Raw genomic sequence first — 21,789 nt, forward strand, 5'->3', positions numbered from 1 at the left:
TTAATCTTATGTGAAGTTTATTTCAATTATTAAAAAATCAAAAGAGGTGGGGAGCTGAGGGAGCGGGTGGCTGGTACTTCTGCGTCTCAGGGAGGATACACTCCCTGGGTCTGAGGGCAGACGGGCCAGGGGCCTGGACTCCCGGGTTCTGGGGACGCAGGAGGGTGCCAGGGCCCAGGCACCTGAGTAGTGAGAAGGGAGGAAGCCAGGAAGCCGAGAGCTGTTCTGTGGGAGAGAAAAGAAAACGGCCAGAGGAAGCAGTGGGTTTCTGGGAGGGAGGTTCTCCTGACGGGGATGTTCTCAGCAGGATCACCCTCCCCACCCACGTGCTCCCTGGCTGTGGGGAACTGGGAGGCCAGTGTGGGCAGGATCCGGGCACCAGGGTCCCGGCCTGGCCCCGCCGCGTCCAGACAGAAACGGCACCCGGCAGAGTGGGCACCCGTAGGTCTGGGTTCTCACTCCCTAAGGAGGTACCAACAGGGAGGCTAGACAGCAGGGGGCTAGAAACAATGGCAGGTGCTCTTGAAGAGGCCGGAGGCCCGGGGTTCTGGGTCCCCCAGGGAGGAAGGGTGCACAGAGCTGGAGGCTCGGATTTCTGGGTCTTGGGGAGGACTCCCTGTCTGGGAGTCTGAATGCTGAAGCTAGAAAGCTGAAGGAAGGGAGGTGGAGGGCCCTGGGAGCTAAGCCACGGCCCGCTCCGTTCCGAGACTGAAAGTGCAGTTAGTTTGAGGGTGAAGTCCCGGGACAGCGGGGGCCACCCTCTTGACCTAACAGTGTCCCGCTGGTGTTCGATCGTGGACTTTGGCTCTGCCGGGGCGCGGACAGTCCCGCCCCCACAGCTCAGCCTTGTTCCCCAAACTCTCACGCGGCCCCAGGACCGAGAGAGCCCGGGAGAGCCTGGACCGGTGAGCGCCTGGCAGAGGGCTGCAGGGGCCAGGGAGTGGGGGCAGAGGTTGGCAGTGGGGGAGGGGCTGGAGAGACTCGAGAGCTGGGTGGGGGCAGGACAGCTAAGAGATACTGGGACATCAGGATAAAGGGCTGTACAAAAAAAAAAAGCGAAAGTGCCCCAAGCACAGAGCTGGTGTTATCATCCTGAACACTTACACACTATTCATGCCTGGGAGCCAAAGAGGGCCTCAAAGACAGTCCCAGAATATGAGACACGTAAACGCTTAGGGCTGGCTTCTCACCCGAGACAGAGACGAAGAGGCAGTGTTGACCTGTCCCTTCCCCTCTCCTCCCCTGCAGACCCCGGCATGTGGGGATACTTGTCTCTGCTGCCCATGTGCCTGGCCTTCTGGGCTATTGCTGGCATCTGGACCGTGTGAGTGTGTGTCTGTGTTCTTCCGTTTATTGACTCGTGTTAGGCTGTGTTGGGTCCTGGCTGCTGTCTGCGGGCTTTCTCTAGCTGCGGTGAGCCGGTGAGCGGGGGACTCTTCCTTGTGGTGGCTGCTCTGGCTGCAGAATGTCGGCTCTAGGTGCTTGGGCTTCAGTAGTTGCAGCAGGCTCAGGAGTTGTGGCGCACCCGCGGGTTTTGTCCCCGGCAGCAGGTGGGATCTGTTGGGACCAGAGGTGGAACCTGCGTCCCCTGCATGGGCAAGCAGATGCCCATCCACTGTGCCACCAGGGAACAGACTGTGTGAGTGTTAGAGGCAGGAGACATGCCTGCGTCTGAGCCAGGAAGGGCTGAGGGACTAGACCCCCGGGTCTGAGCGGGAAGGGGCTGCGGGTCTGGACCCCTGGGTCTGAGGGAGGAGGGGCCAGGGGGCTGGACCCTGGGGTCTGGAGAAGGGACTGGGAGTCTGGACCCCCGGGTCTGAGGGCGGAAGAGTGGGATCTGGACCCCGGGTCTGGAGGAGGGGCTGGGGGTCTGGAGGAGCATCTGGAAGAGGGGCTGGGGGCCTGGACTCCCGGGTCTGGAAGAGGGGCTGGGGGCTGGACCCCCGGGTCTGGAGGAGGGGCTGCGGGTCTGGAACCCTGGGTCTGGAGGAGGGGCTGGGGGCCTGGAGGAACATCTGGAGGAGGGGCTGGGGCTGGACCCCCAGGTCTGAGGGAGGAGGGGCCGGGGGGCTGGACCCCCGGGTCTGAGGAGGAGGGGTTGGGGGCCTGGACCCCCGGGTCTGGAGGAGGGACTAGGGGTCTGGACCCCCGTGTCTGAGGGAGGAAGAGTGGGATCTGGACCCTGGGTCTGGAGGAGGGGCTGGGAGTCTGGAGGAGCATCTGGAGGAGGGGCTGGGGGTCTGGACCCCCGGGTCTGGAGGAGGGGCTGGGGGCCTGGACCCCGGGTCTGGAGGAGGGGCTGGGGGCTAGTCTCTTGGGCCTGCGAGAGAGGGAGCGAGGAGTCCGGGTATGTGCTGGAAACAGAAAGAAGAGGGTCGTGGCAAGCCCTCGGCTCACCTTGTGCCCCGCCCCCAGGTTCTCGCTGGCTGTGGTTAACAAGGCCGTGAACCTCACCGACGGCTTCCCGTATATCAGGTAGTCACGGCGCCAGCGGGGAGGCCGGGGTCGGGAGGGAGCAAAGAGGTGAGCCTTTATCTCCCCTCAGTGTGTGTGGAAACGTGCCCCCCCAGAGCTGCATCTTCAGCCAGGTGCTCAACATCGGAGCCGCTTCGGGTAAACCTTTCCTGCGGTGCTAGCCCCGCCCAGCCAGGACCGTCGGGGTCCTTGCCTCCTCCGCCCTCCCCTCAAATCCTGGAGTTGGGCTCCCACCCCTGGACCCACGCCCTACCCCCAAGTCTGGGGCTCCGGTCTCTCACCCACTTCCTCTCCTCCCAGCCGCCTGGATCTGCATTCTCCGTTACTACCAGCTTCGGGACTGGGGAGTCCGAAAGTGGCATAACCAGGTTATCCTGTGGACGGGGCTCCTCTGTGCCTTGGGCACCTCCATAGTGGGAAATTTTCAGGTGAGACGGAGTAGGCCAGCCCGCCGGAGTGTGGGACTACAACTCCCAGCATCCCCCGGGGCGCAGAGTCCTCATCGAGGAGGGCTGCTCCCCACACGGCCTCCTGGGGCTTATATTTCTCTGTGGCTCTCAGGTCGTGGAGGCAGTGATGAGGTCCACTCTCTGAGTAGAGATCGCGTAGGAGGCTCTTTGTAGTCATTCCGTGGACCCCTGGGAGTCTGGGGTCATTCACTGCCGTACCCCTCCGTTTAATGATGAAATTTCTCAATTCTCTCTCTTTTTTTTTTTTTGGTCGCTCCGCTCGGCTTAGCGGAGGATACTAGTTCCCAGACCAATGCAACCCAGAACCTTGGGGGTGACAGCGCGGAGTCCTGACCGCTGGACCGCCCTGTGAATGGGTGCTCACTCTGTAGGAGGCACTAGCTTTGCCTTGTGCTGGGTTCTTTTACTCCATCTCCACAAGAACACCCTCATTTTGGTCAAATGCCTGAGATATTTCTTTATTACCAGGTTCTTGGTGGTCAGAGATGAACCCAGATTCTTTGACAGAGCCCACATTCTTAACCACGAAGCTCAGTAGGTATTGGTAGAATAAGCAGATGGATGAGTGATGGGAGAAATCTTTCTTATTTATCTTATCATTTTATTTTTCTATTGTGGTTACCTCTGACACCAAACTTCTCTTACCAAGGGGCCAGGGAAGCCATGGTGTTTAGACAAGAGGCTGCCTACAACTTAGTAAAAATTCCACATCATATTTGCCTAGCAAATCATTCACTCACTGATGTATTCCCGTGTTCCTTAACCTTTCTTTTTCTGTAATCATTATTGCCCTCCACTCAGAAGCCTTCCTTTTTTTCTTTTCTGGCTACTCCACTTGGCATGCAGGATCTTGTTCCCCACCAGGGACTGAACCTGTGCCCCCTGAGGTCGAAGCACTGAAAGAACTGAATGTGTTAGTCCCTCAGTCCTGTCAGACTCTGTGCGACCCCTTGGGCTGTAGCCCGCCAGGCTCCTCTGTCCATGGGGTTCTCCAGGCAAGAATACTGAAAGGGGTAGCCGTTCCCTTCTCCAGGGATCAAACCCAGGTTTCCTGCATTGCAGGCAGATTCTTTACCTTCTAAGCCACCAGGACAGCCCAGGAAGTGCTGAGTCCTAACCAATGAACCACCAGGGAATTCTCCAGAAGCCTCTTTTAGACATTTTCTCCTAATCATCCCTTCACCCATGAAATATTTCATATTAAAATTTTTAATATAATACAAACGATATCAGTAAGGCACAAACCATTGCAATATTTAAGACTTTTTTTTTCAGCTTCCAGGAACCAATTTTTACCCACTTAGTGGCAATAATCTGCTCTCTCCCACCAAGGCTGAGAATGAAGTATTTATTCTCCTAATATTTGCAAGGCTCTACTATGCCTCCCAGGTGGTGCTAGTGGTAAAGAACTCACTTGCCAAGGCAGGAGACACAAGAGATGGGGACTTAGATCCCTGGGTTGGGAAGATCCCCTGGAGGAAGGCATGGCAATCCACTCTGGTATTCTTGCCTGAAGAATCCCATGGACAGAGGAGCCTGGTGAGTTACAGTTCATAGGGTCGCAAAGAGTTAGACAGGACTGAAGCCACTTAGGACGCACCGTGTGCCAGGCACTGTTTTAGGGATAGAGGCGCCAGCAGGAAACAGCAGCTTTAAACGGGGGCCCTCGTGGGTGGAGCGGACAATAAACAGCCAGTGCACCGAATCAACATGCCTATCGCCGGGTATGGCGGGCAGTCTTCCAGCACAGCCCGTGGAGGGGGGCCCAGTCCCTGGCTCTCTGCACGTCCGCCCCTCAACTCTGTGCCCTCCTCCTCCCAGGAGAAGAATCAGCGGGCCACGCACCTGACAGGCGCCTTCCTGGCCTTCTTCGTGGGAATCGTATACTTCTGGCTGCAGCTCTTCCTCTCCTGGCGGATGAAGAACCTGCCCCAGCCTGGGGCTCCCTGGATCGGGCCACTGCGCCTGGTGCTCTGCAGCGCCTGCTTCATCCTCGAGGTGGCCAGTATCCTTCGCTGGAGTCGGGGTGGCTCTCCGATGGGGTGGGTCTGCCCTCCGCTGTCCTGGGCGCCCCTTCCTTCCTCAGCCTCGGTCTCGGTGCAGCATTACAGAGGATTGTCAGTGAGTCCCGGGTCTGGAGGCATGCTGCCTGGGTTGGAATCCCACCACCTCAATGTACTAACCGGGGGTGGGGGTGGGGTGGGGAGGGTGGGGTGGCGGACTCCTCTTCTTTCCTGACTTCCTGGTGCTTCGGGTTCCTCATCTATCAAATGAGGATGATGGTAAGGAATGTGAGGAATGAAGGAGCACGTGAGGTGCTTAGGTGGGTGCCTGGCACAGAACAGGTGAGCAGTCAATATTGTGACTGTGCCCTAGTGCTCCGCCATGTCTGACTCTTTGCGATCCCCGTGGACTGTAGCCCCAGGCTCCTCTGTGCATGGGATTCTCCAGGCAAGAATACTGGAGTGGGTTGGCATGCCCTCCTCCAGGGGACCTTCCCGTCCCAGGGGTTGAACCTGCCTCTCTTAGGTCTCCTGTATTTGCAGGCCAGGTCTTTACCACTAGCGCCTCCTGGGAAGCCACACTAGCAGCTTGAGACAGTGGAGGCGGCTGTGGTTTCTCCCCCAGAAACTGATGTGTATTACAAATCAGAGCTGGTTGTCACACATTTACCAGTGTGCCTCTGGGTAGAGCCTCGACTCCAACCCGTTTCTGAGTCACCCCAGAACCCACCAGATCGCCACACCTCTGGGCAAGCCAAACCAGTCTCTGATCCTCAGTTTCCATATCTGTGGAATGGCCTTGCTTTTATCAGAACAGTGATTGCTACTGATTAGCAGAGTGCCTTCAGGGAGAGTGGGGTCAACCCTGGGGACGGCTGCCCTCTGTGGGGGCGGGTGGGAAGGGGCGCCCAAGAGGTCATTGGCATCCGGAAGAGGCCAGGGGGAACCAGCGAGGCCCTGGGTGGGCTGCCCTTGGTGGATCCCTTTGGAGACTTGGATCCACTTTCCCAGCAAATTGGAGGTGGTGATCCAGTTTCCCAGAGCAGCGGATTGAATCCCATGAAACAGGCAGGAAGGGCTGGCTCCTGAACTCAGCCTTCTGCAACTGCAGCTGCAGAACCAGCACAGGTCCTCTGCAGTGGCGGCCCCTCTCAAACCCTGCCTGTGCTCAGGATCCATTTGGCTACAGGGTCCTCGTCCTAGGGCCCCAAACATCCCTTGACTGTGGGGAAGGGGGAGATAGGACCGTAAGATGGTCAGCTGAGCGTGGTAAGGGCTGGATGGCCACGGAGGGGTCTGAGACCCGCCTTTGAGCTGGTCTTGCAGAACTAGCCTGCGTTGGGAGGCTGGTGCAGGGTTGGGGGACTGCCTCTTTATGTACATGGCTGTGGGGGGAGAGGGGGAGGGGGAGGTAAGCTGCCCAGGGGAGGCGATAAGGCTGCTGGCAGGCCCAGAGGTCAGGCTCTCCAGCGAAAAAGTGAGGGGTTACAGGCTTGGGCTTCTGCCTGAGGCAAAAGGGAGCCCCAGAAAGCTTGTGAGCAGGAGAGGTACACGGTCAGGGCTGGGGTCAGCACTTGTATTTGGGGGCTCACACTTTGTCTGAGGATCAGTGGGGCTAGGGGGTGGTACTGGCCTTCCTCACTGTCTAAGAACCCTTGAATGAATGAAATGTCTAGTCTGATCTAGGAGGGGTGAGTCGGAGCTGGGTTGGCCGAGAGGAGGAGTGCTTCAGTGAAGCAGGAGGTGGTCCCAGAAAATGAGGGGCGACTCTGCCAGGCTGGAGCTGGGGGTGTGTGTCGGCCAGTGGTCACAGAACCATTTTATAAACAGCTGGGACTGCGGAGCTGGAGAAGGGACAAGGCTGGGCAGTAGAGACACCAAACCAGAAAGAGATGAGCAAGACAGACAAGACTTGGGTGACCAGCTGGCCAGGGGACAGAGATGGGAGAGGGTAAGGGTGATTCCCAAGGGCCTGCTGGGGCACCGGAGTGGATGGGGTTGTCATGGAGGTGGGGGCTCCCAGAAAGAAGAGAGTTTAGGAAGAAGGCTCTGCTTGGAGTGAGTAGGAGGGGCCTGAGGCACAGGTAGGAGGAGAAAGTTGCAAGCACAGCCTGAGGCTGGCGGGCGGGGCGAGGCTAACTTGTTTCAGACTCTGTGACCCCGTGGCCCATAGCCCACCAGGCTCCTCCGTCCATGGGGATTCTCCAGGCAAGAATACTGGAGTGGTTGTCATTCCCTCCTCCAGGGATCTTCCCGACCCAGGGACTGAACCCGGGTTTCCCACATTGCAGGCTGATTCTTTACCATCTGAGCCCCCAAGGAGGCCGGAGGGGATCTTTAGGACACCTTGGGGTGTTGGAGGCAGGAGCATTTTTGAGACAGTGGGAATGCTGCCATAAACAGGAGGAACGTGCGACCGGAAATATTTGGGAAGTAGCTGCAGAGGGGAGATAAGGAGGGCCCCTTTGAGAGTGTCTGGGAGGAGTGGCTGAGGAGCAGGGGAGGCTGTCGGGTGAGAGGGGCCGCTCCCGCCAGGCAGGTAGGGCATGTCAGGGGCGGGCTCCCCGCTGGCTCCGGCTCCTCCCTGTGGCCTTGCACCCTTGACCCTGGCCCCAGTGGTTGTCCTGCACTCCTGGTCTATGCGCTCCGTCTCCGCCATCTGCGAGTGGGTCGCCGCCATGCTGCTGTTCATCCTCTTCGGCCTCCTTGCCGTGGACTTCTCCCGCCTGGACAGCTGCACCCTGTGTCTCCAGCCGGGCTCTGGCAGCCTTCGCCCCCCGCCGGACTCCCCCACCTCCCTGCATGTCCAGCTGTGAACAGCCGTCCAGCCAGCAGCATCCTCACACCTCCTGTCCCTGCCGTCTGGTTCCGCCCCTGCAGTTGGGGCCACCCAGGAAGCGAGAGGCCAAGGCCAGCCAGCCATCCCTGATCAAGGATATTTATTATTATTATTATTATTGTTAATTTTTTGTTGTTGCTGCCGCCGGTGGAATCAGAGACACGGACGCAGGCAGGATCACGCGAAATCAGAATTCCTTCCGGAGAGCAAATCCGTACAGAAGGTCGTGGGGGCAGAGGGAGAGGACTGGGGGGCGGGGGGGGCCCAGGAAGGGGGAGTTGGGCACACGAGGACAGATGGCCCTGTCCGTCCGGATCTGCTAAGCCACCCCAACCAGCCCCTGTCCCTCCCCCACCCCACCCCGCAGAGAGACTGATCAATAAATAAAATAATAAATTAATCAATAAATAAAATAGAAATGGCTCCCCCACCCACAGTCCCCCCAGAAACCCCCCCTCGTTGGGCATGGCCCCCGGAGCCCCATCCCCGAAGGGCAGGGCCGGGTATGTCGTGTCTCCCCCCTCCCCACGTATGCCTTGGGGCCTATTTACAGATTCACAGTTGGGGGGGCAGGGAAGGGGGGGTGGAGGGGGCGCCCCTCCTTCCCCGGCCCCCTGGGGTCAGGGCAGGGGGCTCCCGTTGGTGGCCAGGAGCTTCTTGTCCTTAGGGGGGCCTCGGCGGGGAGAGCTGGTCAGCTCCGGGTCTGGGCGGCCAGGCGCGGGCTGCAGGCTTCGGGGCGGGGTCCCGGCAGGCCGGGTCTGGGCGCCATTCTTCTCGTCTGTGCGGGAGGAAGTGGTCTGGCCTCAGGAAGGGGTGCCAAACCTCTTGTGGTGAGGGGGCGGGGGGCGGCTGCCAGGGCTCACACACGCCAGCCACATGAGGCCTGCCTGCCTGCCCTGCACCAACCGGGCGCAGCCCTCCGGCCCGGGGCCTCGGAGACCAGACCAAGCCCCAGGGAGTCCTGGCGGGCCCAGCTCAGGAGACAGCCCGAGGCTCTGGTTACTGCACTTTGCGAGGCCCCAGATTGTGGCCAAAGCACCCACTTCCCTTCGGGACCCTCGGGGAGCCCCCAGCAGGTTGTTCTGGCTCTCCCAGCGGCGCCTGCATGACTGGGGCCAGACTGGGCCACTGGCCAGACCTGGCCAAGGCTGGTTCCCAGTGGTCAGGCAGCAGTTTCCATAGGGCCCAAAACAAGAGCTGAGGTCCCGCACCAGAGAACACCCCTTAAGAGACCCTGACTGCTGGAGGTCTTGCTGCCAAGAGCAACCCACAGGGCTGCCCCTCTCTGGGGCTCAGTCGGAGGTCCCCGCACTGCCCCACTCCCCTTATAAGGCACGTGTCTCGGACCCTGGGTCCCTGTGGGTCCTACATGTCTGAAGGTGTGCCCTTTAAGGAACTCTGGTCGTCAAGGCCACCTTTCCTTGGCAGCCCAGTCTAGAGAGGTTCAGGGGGCCTTCCTGGCTAATGGTCACCCTGGAGAAGCAGACTAACAGGGCAGAATTCCTCTACCTGCCTATCGGGGCGGCCCGCCACTTGGGGTTAGCCCCATTCGTCTGTGTGGGACCTCTGACCTCCAGGGCTGCATGATAATAAATTGATGTTGTTGGAACCACAGAGTTTGTTTGTGACCTCGACCTCCTTGATCCCTGGTGGCTAGGGGAGTCCCCTCCCGACAACCAGGGCTGAAGGGCACAGAGAAGCCCCTTCCCCTTGGAGCACAGACCTCGATCCCTCCCGGGGAGAGGCCCGAGTTCGTGAAAGCCAGGCCCAGTAGGGCCAGAAGGGTCTGCGAGACAGCGACCACCTTGTCCTGGTTTTAGCACTGAGAGTCCTGGGTGTCGGGAACCTCTCTGTCCCCAGCAGAGCAGGACGGCTGGTCACCCTCCTCCAGAACACAGCTCAGGAGCCTCCAGTGGCAGGGAGCTCCACCACCTCCAACACAGGGACCGGTGGTCCCCTTAGGGACCCCTGGAGGTCCCCTCCCTCCGTGGCGAGGCCTTCTCAGGCTTGGGAAGGCCTGGTTCCCTGGGAGCCTCGCAGCTGAAGCCTCGCAGGTAACACAAGCCCCTGCAGCACTTGGCTACCGGAAGTGCCCCTCTGCCCCACCCCCACGGGTGCCCCCACCTGCCAAGGCCTGTACAGACGGCTGGTCGTGTGTGCTCAGCAGTTGGGCCTGGATGGTCTCCACCACCCGCTTGAACCGGCGGCTGGGACCTGCAAGGGGCAGGGCAACAGACGGATGAAGCAAGATCCATATTTTCCGGCAAGAGGGGAAAATATTCAAACACGACAAATTTTCTCCGCCCGTTTGGGCCTCCTCCCCGCTCCGGGCCTCCTCCTGCCTCCTTGGTGTGTATCTGTCGTGCGCCTGTACTAAGCACACCTGCTTAGGAGGCAAGCTTCTTAATCCTGACGATGACCCATGACCCACGACTCGCTCTGCACCTGGATCATGCAAACCGTCAGTCACACGCCATTTCACGTAGGGCCCTCTGTCTCACAAACGCATATAGCGGCGCATGGACCGCTCATGAGCAGGACAGCTCTCAGACTTCCTGAGCGGCTGCTCCTGGCTTATAGTGCTCAGTATGACTCCAGTAACATTTTCCATTTTTTCCTTCTTTTAAAAGTTTTATTTATTTTTGGCTTCACTGGGTCTTCTCTGCTGTGCGTGCCTTCCCTCTAGTTTTGGGGGGCGGGGGCCCCTCTCTAGCTGTGGTGCTCACTGCAGTGGTTTCTTTGGTTGCAGAGCACGGGCTCAGTAGTTGTGGCAGACTGGCCTACTTGCTCTGCGGCAAGTGGGATCCTCCCGGAACAGGGATCGAACCTGTGTCCCGTGCACCGGCAGGCAAATTCTCAACCACTCGACTGCCAGGGAAGTCCCTCCATTTTTTTCTTAAATCTTTTCTTTCATCTGCCGTGCTGGCCTAACTGGCCAGATATGACAGGCACCCATCAGAGGGCACCGGGAGTCCGACAGAACCAAAGCTAAGAGGCCCCGCTGGGTTTCTTGGTACTTCTCAGGTGTTCTGATGAGTTCTCCTGCTACCCAGCTCTCACCGTTTGAGTGATGATCCTGAAAATTTTATTTGCACTGTTTTCACTTAAGGCTTGAAATCTGAAGGGGCTCCAGTGCATTTCCTAAGCAGGACCTGGGCATCTGGGCAAGAGGCCCAGGGAAACATAAGTGGCTGGGTTTTTGTTAAATTTGACTTAAAGTCAAAATTGAACAAGTTGCTATATGGTCTGAAAAGAAACTTTTGCTAGTGAAGTGAGAGACCGAGTTATTCAGCTCTTAATGATACCAAGCAGGGCCCTGTGGGGCTCCTGGGCACAAAAACTTTCTGCGTCCCCCATTTCTCTGATTATAGAAAACAGCCTTCATTCAGCCTCCATGACCTTCCCTGAGTTTCAAGGGGCCGATTCAAGCAGTTGTTAATTAGGGAAGGGAGGCGGTATGAGACCTGGGAGAAACAAGCAGTCAAGAACAGGCTTGGGGGCTTCCCCGGCGGTCCAGTGCTTAAGAATCCACCTTACTAGGCAGGGGCCCGTTTGTTCCCCGGTCTGGGAGATCCCGCGCGCCACGGAGCAACTAAGCCTCTGTGCCGCAACTACGGAGGCCCGCGAGCCCTCGAGCCTGCGCTCCAAAACGAGACGCCATCACAGGGAGAAGCCGGAGGACCGCAGGCAGAGAGCAGCCCCCACGCCCTGCAACCAGACAAAGCCCACGCGCAGCAACAAAGACCCAGCGCAGCCAAAAATAGTTTTTAATTAGAAAACTTAAAACGTCGAAAAAAGTAACCCAGGGTAGTTCCTTGCTAGATTCAGAAGCAGCACGCAGGCGATTTGCCGCGGCGCCCTCAGAAAGTTGCTTAGATCATATTTCACGTCTGAATTAGGCTACGAAATTAATAATGGGAAATTGCGCCTCAAAGGCCAAACAGCTCCTGTACAGACAGCCACTGATGGGAATACCAGCTGGGCTTATGTATGCTTGCAACTACTTAATTGGGAATGAAAGGAAATCCTGCCCTGAACTGGCCAACATAGGTCTTTTCAGCACCCTAAAACGGATTTTTCACACACAGTTAAAAGCCTGCAGTCTCCTGGACCTCTGCCTGCAGGGTGTACTGGAAACAACAGTGGTAAGAGTTTTTCCTCTTAAAAATTAGGTTAGCAGGGAAAATATTTGTAGGGCGAGCTTCTTGGATCTTTCGGATTGGAAAAACTTCTAAATTGTAAAATTTTAGAGAGCTCTCATCACGTTTTCCTATTTTCATTTGTATGCAGAAGCCCCCAAAGTTTTCCAAATTCCAAAAATGCCTCATTGAGGGATTTCCCCAGTGGTTTCAGTGGTTAAGAGTCCGCCTGCTAATGCAGAGGACACGGATTCGATCCCTAGTCGGGGAACTAAGATTCCATGTGCGTCGGAGCCAGGACTAAGCCAGGACATCACAACCAGGGTCCACGTGCAGCAACAAGGATCCCGTGTGTTGCAACTAAAACCTGACAAAGCCACATAAATAAGCAAATGAATACTGAAAAGTAATTTTTAAAAAAGTAAAAAGTAAACTGAAAATTGAAGGCAAGGTAACTCTGAAAGAGAGAACAAAAGGGAGACAGGTGATCTGAATCCAACCTCTTTTGTAACTGTTGGGTTTTACTTTATTTATAGTAACTGACTCCTGGCTGAAATTTTGTTTTTTTTTTTCATGTAAAAGTCATTTATTTCAAATTCCTTCCAGAGTGTTTTCCCTTTTGATCCAGTGCTTAAGATGTGCGTTTGAGACCTGGTTTGGGAAGACTGCAAATGCCCCAGGGTAACTAAGCCTGTGGGCCACAACTACTGAGCCTGGGTGCCCTAGAGCCTGTGAGCTACATCAAGAGAGCACAGGATGGAAAAGCCAGTGCACTGCCATTACAGAGGAGCCCCAGCTCGCTGCAAATAGAAAAGTCCTGAGCACCAATGAAGATCTGCTGCTGCTGCTAAGTCACTTCAGTCGCGTCCCACTCTGTGCATCCCCATAGATGGCAACCCACCAGGCTCTCCCGTCCCTGGGATTCTCCAGGCAAGAACAGTGGAGTGGGTTGCCATTTCCTTCTCCACTGGCTGAAATTTTGAAATGGAAACTATGGGGAGTCTATTGGTGCATCTGTATGCATCTATATGCGTGTGTTGTAGATGTGTGTTACTGCCAGAATTAATCTGTAAATGAACTCTATGTATTGGCTTACAGGAAAATAGGCACTTACGTAAATGCTCAGAAAGGGAAAAGAAAATAACCCTAATGACTTTCAGGTTTGCAAGAACTAGGAAACATTCAGTATAGCATTAATACCTGGTACTAAATTTAGCTTAAATTTGTTGCATTAATTAATACAGACATGTTTTTAGAGTCCTCAATATTAAGTATATTATTGTATTTAGGCTTCCTAGAAATCAGATAAATAAGATCTTATTATTCCTGTTACAAAGTTTGTCAGCAAGAAAAATAACTAGATATGATGAAACTTTTCAGTAAATAAAATAGACATAAATAAATGCCGTTAAGTAAACTCTTTTGGAATAATTATGTCTGGGGAATGTCTCTCTAAACTAGTCTCTTCAGATTTTGATAACCTGAAAGTTTAGAGGACTGCTGCCCTCAGCTGTCTTGAGCATCCCACACACCGGCTGGGGGCAGCCACGGCCCGGGACGCTTACCGGAGATGAGAGTGAAGGTGACGGAGTAGATGCCGCCACCACCGCTGCTGTCCCGCCTAGGGGAGGGTTCTGGGCCCTCAGAGGAGCTGATGTCCACCTGGAAGCGGACGGGCTTCTGGAAGACGGAGGGGCCGCCGCTGGCCTTGTACTCAGCCCTGAAGCTGGTCTGTGACAGCACGCTGTGACTGAGGCTGGGGATCTGAGAGGGGCGGGGACAAGAGGAGGGGGTGATTTGAGCGACTGGACTCCAAGGCACAGATAAGCAGTCCTTGATCAGCTCTGGCCCAGGAAATACCAATACCCTGAGCCACCAGGGGGAAAGGATAACAGAAAAGGCAATGGGGGGCCCCACTGCCTGCTAGGATTTGTAGTTTTCTGTATCTTATGAACAGAGCATCAGAAAAATAACTCAACTACTGAATCCCATGTTAATATGGACTTTCACATCTGGTGCCAGCCCCAGGCCCGAGGACCACATTAAACAAATTCCTTCCTTCTTCCACAAACCCTGCCCAAAGTCACATCTGTCTCAGAAACGTTAAGCCCCTGAGCCCCTAGGGCAAAGAACCACAGGACCCAGTGGACAACCCCAGAGTCCACTTAAAAAAGTATTGATAGTTCCTTGGCCAATCTCTGACCTGGTGGTAAGGGAATGGCAACTCACTAGTCCTCAGTGGAGGCTAACATGCAGGGAATAGTAATTCGGTCTCCTATTTCTCACTTCCAGGCCGCAGGGTGCTATATACCTGCCTCCATGTCCCCACAGTGACCACACCCAACTCTGGCTAGAAAACTACAAATCCCATGAGGCCCAGGTGGAACTCAGGCCAGCACTAAGGAGGTGAACCCCACAGGCTGCTGGGATTTGTAGTTCTGTGGAAGCCAGGGTGCGTGGGGACCCAGGCCCCTCACCGACAGGAAGGCGTGGACAATGTCCGCTTTGATGCTGCTGAGAGGTTTATCCTTTAGCACGAGGAATATTTGTTCTTCTTTGTCCAAGGAGATGAAGTTCCCGAACCAAGAGCGTTTTGCCAGCCTGAGTGGGAGCAGATGGGTTGGAGGTAGGTTGGGAGGAGGCTAAGGGAATCGCTCCTCCATCCCCTCTCTTCCCTTCCCTGTCAGACTCACTCTGGAGAGGACTCTGGCGTCAAACTGGACATCTCCTCGGCAGTGGGGACTGGGGAAGAGAGAGCAAGGTCAACATGTGTCCATCACCTGGTGTCCATCACACAGACCAGCAGGGACCTCCACCCAGGGAATCCAGACCCTAGAGTCTGTTCACGTCCCAGCAGTTAAACCCCAAAAGGCACGCACGCTGCGTGACGTTCTCTCCAGGGCTGTGGCCCCTCGTTGGGCCACACCTTCTGGGTGTGGGGCTTGCTAGCCATGAGCCAATGGGAAGGTGAGTAGGAGCACTGAACGGGCGTGTCCTTCCAACGAGCTCCTCCTCCAGAGTTGGAGGCCCGACCTCGCCTCTCCCCAACACGTTAATCTCTGCTCCCAGCAGCATCTTCTCATAAGTCGTGGGAGTCCAGGCCCCCAGCCTGGTACTTCCTGGGGACCCAGATGTTGGACCCCAGCCCCCACCCCACATTAGGACTCAGGAGTCCACGTCCCCAGCCCCTTCATCCTCAAAGGACCCCCCCATACCCTGCATCTTGCGCCGGTGAAAGCGGGGGGAGCCCAGGAAACTGTTGCGGATGGAGTTGAGACGACTCCTCCAGGCAGCTCCTCCGACTCCGCCGCCGGGGCTGGGGGGCGGCGTTGTCCCTGGGGTCCCAGTGGGGCTGGCCCGGGGCGTGTGCAGGGGCGAGTGCAAAGGGGTCCCCCCGGAGGAGCGCGGGGACCCTGGGGGGCCGGGCAGGGGTGTGGAGCGGGCACTAGGGGGCGGGGGCTGCTCCCCGGCGCCCCCACCCCTGGGGCCCCGAGAAGGCAGAGTCTGCGTTTTAGAAGTCGGTGAGCCCCCACCCCGGGCCTCATCTCCAGTAGGCTCCGGCGAGAAGGAAAAGACCGGACTCTGTAGAGCAGTGGAGTAGAGTGAGAGAGTGGACTACAACTCCCAGGACATCCTAGGAGCCCCACGGGCACACACGCAGGGGTGTACCCCAAAGCATGATGGAACTTGTAGTCCAATTATTTCCCCAACACCCCCCACCCCTACTCCCACTGTTAAGTTGGGGCAGGGACTTTTTCTATCATGCTCAGGGACTGTAAACCCAGCAGTGACAAGAACAGAATAGGTGCTTAACTAACTTTGGTTAAATGAGTAAATAGGACCCTTCAGGCACACTGAAAACCCAACCCTGTTGACGTGGGAAATGGTCAAGTCAGTGGACTAAAATATGAACGAGGCCTTGGATCTTTGGCTCTTCAGGGACAAGGAGGCAATATCCCAGGACTTCATGGGAATTATTATTTCTGCTGCTTCAGCTTTGCTCCACAGGGTCTTCACTCCCTTACCCCCCTTAATCCATCTGGGACCTGGCCTTACCCTTGGGCTGCTCAGAGGACTGGACGACAGACCAGTGGAGGCTCCACTGACACTACGGGATCTGAAAAAAATCAGGTGGGAGGGTTTCAGAAGGCTCAGATGTCCTCTCCCTTCCACACTCCTTCAAGATGAGGAGATGAGGCCCAGAGAGGGGAGGGGACTTGTCCCAGTCACACAGCACCTCTGAGGTGGGTACAGCGTTGGAGCCCTGAACTCTCTCTCCACCCAGGGCTGTGCATTTCAGTGGAGGGGCGGGGGCTCCCACCTCTGGCTGTGCTGGGCCATCTCCAGGGCCCGTCGAGTGGGCACTGGGGAGCCACCACCCCCAGCATCTGTGATGCTCAGGACTTCCATGGACTTCCGCTCTGGCCGCCGCTTCCCGTGACGGCTCAGCATGGGGGAATCCACACGCTTCCGAGGCGGGTCTGCGGGCCAAGAGTATCATCCCGATCAGAGGGTGCACTGGTGCAGCTGGGCATGACACTTGTACAGACGGGGAAACTGAGGCTCAGAGTGGAGAGGGCCTTTGACAAAGGTCTTGGGGCAAGTCAGGGAGTCTAACGTTAGAAGCTCAAGGCCTGCAGCCCCTCCATCCCTCCCTGGGGAATCTGGGGTCTGGACTCCCCAGCCTGCCCTTCTCACCAACATCATTCCGGGGAGGCAGGTCCTGATCCTCACAGCTGGGGTACCGCTCCTTCCGATCCAAAAGCAGGTAGTATATCATCTTCTCTTGGTTCTCCCTGTGGGGGGTGGGGGCAGGAGAGCACTGGGGTCAGAGGTCAGGTCCCAGAGATGATCTCATCCCCTCCTTGTGTCTGTGGCTCTGTGGGGCTCAGTGCATCAGGCTCTCTGTCTATGGCTCCATTCTCCTAGGTATCAAGAGGGTTGAGCCCTTGGTCTCAGTATATATCTCAGCCTCATTTTACTCAATGATATAATAATGATGCTAATGTGGCTCCACCCTTATGGCAGAAAGTGAAGAGAACTAAAAGCCTCTTAATGAGAGTGAAAGAGCAGAGTGAAAAAGTTGGCTTAAAGCTCAACATTCAGAAAACAAAGATCATGGCATCTGGTCACATCATTTCATGGGAAATAGATGGGGAAACAGTGGAAACAGTATCAGACTTTATTTTTGGGGGCTCCAAAATCACTGCAGATGGTGACTGCAGCCATGAAATTAAAAGACGCTTACTCCTTGGAAGAAAAGTTATGACCAACCTAGATAGCATATTGAAAAGCAGAGACATTACTTTGCCAAAAAAGGTCCGTCTAGTCAAGGCTATGGTTTTTCCTGTGGTCATGTATGGATGTGAGAGTTGGACTGTGAAGAAGGCTGAGCGCCGAAGAATTGATGCTTTTGAACTGTGGTGTTGGAGAAGACTCTTGAGAGTCCCTCAGACTGCAAGGAGATCCAACCAGTCCATTCTAAAGGAGATCAGCCCTGGGTGTTCTTTGGAAGGAATGATGTTAAAGCTGAAACTCCAGTACTTTGGCCACCTCATGCGAAGAGTTGACTCATTGGAAAAGACTCTGATGCTGGGAGGGATTTGGGGCAGGAGGAGAAGGGGACGACAGAGGATGAGATGGCTGGATGGCATCACCAACTCAATGGACGTGAATTTGAGTGAACTCCGGGAGTTGGTGATGGACAAGGAGGCCTGGCGTGCTGCAATTCATGGGGTCGCAAAGAGTTGGACACGACTGAGCGACTGAACTGAACTGAACTGAATGTGGCTCAGATAGTAACATCTGCCAGCAATGCAGGACACCCAGGTTCAATATCTGGATGGGGAAGATCCCCTGGAGAACGGCAACCCACGCCAATATTCTGGCCTGGAGAATCCCATGGACAGAGGAGCCTGGCAGGCTAGTCCATGTGGTGGCAAAGGGTCGGATACCACTGAACAACTAACACTTTCACTTGAACATCTGAGCACTTGCTATATGTAAGCACTGTGTGAGGTACTGAGTCCTCCTCAGCATCTATTCAGCTTTCAGCATCCTTTCTGCTCCCCACTGGCCCTACCACCCACCTCTGCCTGGTTCCCCCGGAACAGCTCCATGCCCCTTCTAGTGGCCAGGCCTCCCCAAGAGGGTCTTTGTCTGTGGGCACCCGGCAGGCTGTGGGGGGACCCCCTCACCCCACGTGACCAGGGTGTCTGTCAGGATTGGGGGGGGGGTCTTACTCCTCACTGCGCAGCTCCCGGTGCAGCCGCTCGCGGTCCCTGAAGCAGCCCAGTGACGCCATGCTCTCCAGGACATCTGGGTCCAGCTCTCCATTTGATGGCAGGCTCCGCATGGCCACTCGGCGGCCCGGGGCTGGCTCCAGGCACGGATCCGGCTCGTGTTTCCCGCCCCTGGGGAGGAGAAGAATCGTAGGGAACCGGGCATCTCCTATGTCTCCTAAAGCGGAGGCTCCGGGGTCCCCCGTCCCAGCCTGCTCCTTTATGGGGAACCCCAGAGTCAGGGCCCCAGCACACCTCCACCTCAGATCCAGAAGTCCAGACCCCCAGCCCCCCCTCATTTAGGACCCTTGGCACCCCGCTCCCTAGCGGGCTCTCCTACTTTGGGGGCCCTTGATATTTGGGGTCCTCTCCTTCCCCCTAGGACCCAGGTGTCCAGTTCCCCCATACTCACAGGTACCAGGGGTGTTTCTGAATTTGCTCCAGCTGTGAGGGGCGTGGTTGGTAGAGAAGCAGAAGTGAGGTCGCTTGAACACAGCAGGTGCGCAATTAAAGTTGCCTAGGTGGCGTTGGGGGGGGTCCCTAACACGCCCCGCAAAGGGCAGGCAGCACGCCGGCTCATGTCTCCCCCTAGTGGCGGCTCGCGGCACAGCCTGACTATTGCGGAGGGCGGTGGGGGGGAATGCCTGGCTACATCTCTCGCATGCGCAGTGGCATCCTGCCCATGCGCCACCCCACCTTGCAAGGGCCATTAAGCGCATGCGCCCTCCCAGGTTGGCGGTGGTGTGTGGTTTTTTTTTTTTTTTGGTGTGGGGTATGTGAGTGTGTCAGTGTGTTTGTCCAGTATGCACATGCGGCCCCCCGGATGTGTGTCTGTGTGTGTCCACTATGCACATGCGTCCTCTTGCATTTGTCTGTGTGTGTGTGGTGTGATGTGGTTGTGTGTCTACTATGCACATGCGTCCTCTCATGTTTGTGTATGTGTCTGTGTGTGTGTGTGTGGTGTGGTGTGTGGTGTGGTGTGATGTGTGTGTCCACTATGCACGTACGTCCTCTCACGTTTGTGTGTATGTGTGTGTGTGTGGTGTGTCTACTATGCACATGCATCCTCTCAAGTTTGTGTGTGTGTCTGTGTGTGTGGTGTGGTGTGTGGTGTGGTATGTGTGTCCACTATGCACATGCGTCCTCTCACGTTTGTGTGTGTGTGTGTGTGTGTGTGTGTGTATGTGTGGTGTATCTACTATGCACATGCGTCCTCTCATGTTTGTGTGTCTGTGTGTGTGGTGTGGTGTGTGTGTGTGTGTGTGTGGTGTGGTGTGTGTGTGTGGTGTGGTGTGGTGTATGTCCACTATGTACGCGTCCTCTCGCGTTTGTGTGTGTGTGGTGTGTGGTGTGTTTGTGTGTCTGGTGCGGTGTGTGTGTGGTGTGGTGTGGTGTGTGTGTGCTGTGGTGTGTGTCCACTATGCACATGCGTCCTCTCATGTTTGTGTGTGTGTCTGTGTGTGTGTTGTGTGTGTGGTGTGTCTACTATGCACATGCGTCCTCTCATGTGTGTGTGTGTGTGTGTGGTGTGGTGTATGTCCACTATGTACGCGTCCTCTAGCATTTGTGTGTGTGTGGTGTGGTGTGGTGTGTTTGTGTGTGTGGTGTGGGGTGTGTGTGGTGTGGTTGTGTGTCCACTATGCACATGCGTCCTCTCATGTTTGTGTGTGTGTGTGGTGTGTCTACTATGCACATGCGTCCTCTCCTGTTTGTGTGTCTGTGTGTGTGTGTGTGTGTGGTGTGGTGTATGTCCACTATGTATGCGTCCTCCAGCATTTGTGTGTGTGTGGTGTGGTGTGGTGTGTTTGTGTGTCTGGTGTGGGGTGTGTGTGGTGTGGTTGTGTGTCCACTATGCACATGTGTCCTCTCATGTTTGTGTGTGTGTCTGTGTGTGTGTGTGTGTGGTGTGTGTGTCCACTATGCACGTGTCCTCTCGCGTTTGTGTGTGTCTGGTGTGGTGTGGTGTGTGTCTCTGTGTGTCTGGTGTGGTTTGTGTGTCCACTATGCATGTGTCCTCTCACGTTTGTGTGTGTGTGGTGTGATGTGGTATGTGTGTCTCTGTGTGTCTGGTGTGGTGTGTGTGTCCACTATGCACATGTCCTCTCGTGTTTATGTGTATGTGTGGTGTGGTATGTGTGTGTGTGGTGTGGTGTGGTGTATCTCTACTATGCACATGTATCCTCTCATGTTTGTGTGTCTGTGTGTGCATGTGGTATGTGTGTGTGTCTGGTGTGGTGTGTGTGCCCACTATGCATGGGTCCTCTCATGTTTGTGTGTGTGTGTGTGGTGTGGTGTGGCTGTCTACTATGCACATGTGTCCTGTCATGTTTGTGTGTGTGTCTGTGTGTGTGTGTGTGTGGGGGTGGGTGGGTGGTGTGGTGTGTGTCTGGTGTGGTGTGTGTGTGTGTGTGTGGTGTGTGTCCACTATGCACATGCATACTCTCGCGTTTATGTGTGTGGTGTGGTGTGGTGTGGTGTGTGCATGTTGTGTGTGGTGTTTCCTCCTCCCCGTCTGGAGTGGCAGGTGGGCAGGACCCAGGATGGGGCTCAGCCAGCAACCCCGCTCCCAGCTGTCGCCTTGGGGACGGAGGGACGGGTCCTGGAAACCTGTCCCCATGACTGCCCCGGGGACTCTGTCCCCACCTCCCACCATCCCTCCATGCCCGTCCCCCAACTCACGCTGAGCCTTTTCTCGGGCTCCACTTCGATCATCCCCCGCAGCAGGCTCTGGCAGTCTGGAGGGATGAAGTGGGGCATGTGGAAGACACCCCGTTTCACCTTCTCCAGCAGCTGGCGGAGGTTGTCATCGTCGAAGGGTAGAGCCCCCTGCATGAGGAATGACGGGACCCCTTACACACAGAGCTCAGCATGTACCAGACGAGTGCCTAAGCGCTTCACACGCAGTGACACAGGCCTCGCCACAAGCCCTGGGAGAGGGGGAGCTGGGGCTGTCTCCACTTTACAGATGGGGAAACTGAGGCACGGAGGCATCCAGCCATTTGCACAAGACCACCTGGCTCTGAAGTGGCAGAGCAGTGATTTGGCAATGGGCAGTGTGTCCAGAACCTAAAAGGCTGGGGCTGGAGCTTGGAGCCTGTCCTTTAAAAACATGCTTCTCCCCAGGTTAGAGAGGGGTAGGTAATCATTCACTCAACAAAGACCGAGTCTCCATTACACGTCTGGGAGCCAGTGGTGAACAAAGCAAGCCCTTGACTGCCTGCAGCTCACACCCCAGAGTGGGAGAGGCTGGTGACGGAGCAAACAGCACTACAGTGACCGGGTGCCTGAGGTGACACTGGGCTGGACTAGGCAGACCAGACCGAGAGAGGGCTGTGGGAATCTGGGGGTGTAGCAAGTTGAGTGGTGTCCCCCCAGAATTCCTGTCTACCTGGAACCTCAGAATGTGACCCTGTTTACAATTACATCTCTGCAGATGTAATTCATTGAGAATCTGGAGGTGAACTCCTCCAGGCTTTCGGGATGGGGGCCCTAAATCCAGTGCCTGGAAGAGGTGAGGCGAGCATAGAGAGACACCCTTCAAGGACTTACACACACAATGACAACTCTGTTAACCTCCGGGGA

The 21,789-nt window shown here is 56.1% G+C and overlaps 2 protein-coding genes and 1 long non-coding RNA gene across 7 annotated transcripts in view; 1 reads left to right on the forward strand and 2 right to left on the reverse strand.

Moving 5' to 3' along the window:
* Positions 1 to 2,846, reverse strand: LOC132342881 (uncharacterized). The gene is made up of 2 exons (XR_009491457.1): positions 2,757 to 2,846; positions 1 to 1,557 (listed from the first exon to the last, which is right to left on the reverse strand). It is a non-coding gene; the product is annotated as an uncharacterized lncRNA (long non-coding RNA).
* TMEM150B (transmembrane protein 150B) lies at positions 295 to 8,195 on the forward strand. Of its 4 annotated transcripts, none has more exons than XM_059876696.1 (7): positions 856 to 905; positions 1,249 to 1,639; positions 2,416 to 2,475; positions 2,546 to 2,613; positions 2,776 to 2,903; positions 4,767 to 4,950; positions 7,565 to 8,195. In XM_059876696.1, exons 2-7 carry the CDS (start codon positions 1,593 to 1,595, stop codon positions 7,762 to 7,764), a joined length of 687 nt encoding a protein of 228 aa, XP_059732679.1. In that variant the 5' UTR covers positions 856 to 905; positions 1,249 to 1,592; the 3' UTR covers positions 7,765 to 8,195.
* Positions 7,871 to 21,789, reverse strand: part of BRSK1 (BR serine/threonine kinase 1) — a 23,427-nt gene continuing 9,508 nt past the window's right edge. For both annotated transcript variants that reach the window (XM_002695410.5, XM_024979374.2), the window contains 12 exons: positions 20,887 to 21,033; positions 18,620 to 18,651; positions 18,169 to 18,339; positions 16,625 to 16,722; positions 16,248 to 16,407; positions 15,983 to 16,043; positions 15,142 to 15,508; positions 14,620 to 14,668; positions 14,404 to 14,527; positions 13,492 to 13,690; positions 9,912 to 10,001; positions 7,871 to 8,565 (listed from right to left, as the gene is read on the reverse strand). In XM_002695410.5, coding sequence (XP_002695456.4) covers positions 8,408 to 8,565; positions 9,912 to 10,001; positions 13,492 to 13,690; positions 14,404 to 14,527; positions 14,620 to 14,668; positions 15,142 to 15,508; positions 15,983 to 16,043; positions 16,248 to 16,407; positions 16,625 to 16,722; positions 18,169 to 18,339; positions 18,620 to 18,651; positions 20,887 to 21,033 — 1,656 coding nt within the window. In that variant the 3' untranslated portion in view covers positions 7,871 to 8,407. The remainder of the gene's footprint in view (positions 8,566 to 9,911; positions 10,002 to 13,491; positions 13,691 to 14,403; positions 14,528 to 14,619; positions 14,669 to 15,141; positions 15,509 to 15,982; positions 16,044 to 16,247; positions 16,408 to 16,624; positions 16,723 to 18,168; positions 18,340 to 18,619; positions 18,652 to 20,886; positions 21,034 to 21,789) is intronic.

Source organism: Bos taurus, chromosome 18 (genome assembly GCF_002263795.3).
Source record: "Bos taurus isolate L1 Dominette 01449 registration number 42190680 breed Hereford chromosome 18, ARS-UCD2.0, whole genome shotgun sequence".
NCBI lineage: Eukaryota > Metazoa > Chordata > Mammalia > Artiodactyla > Bovidae > Bos > Bos taurus.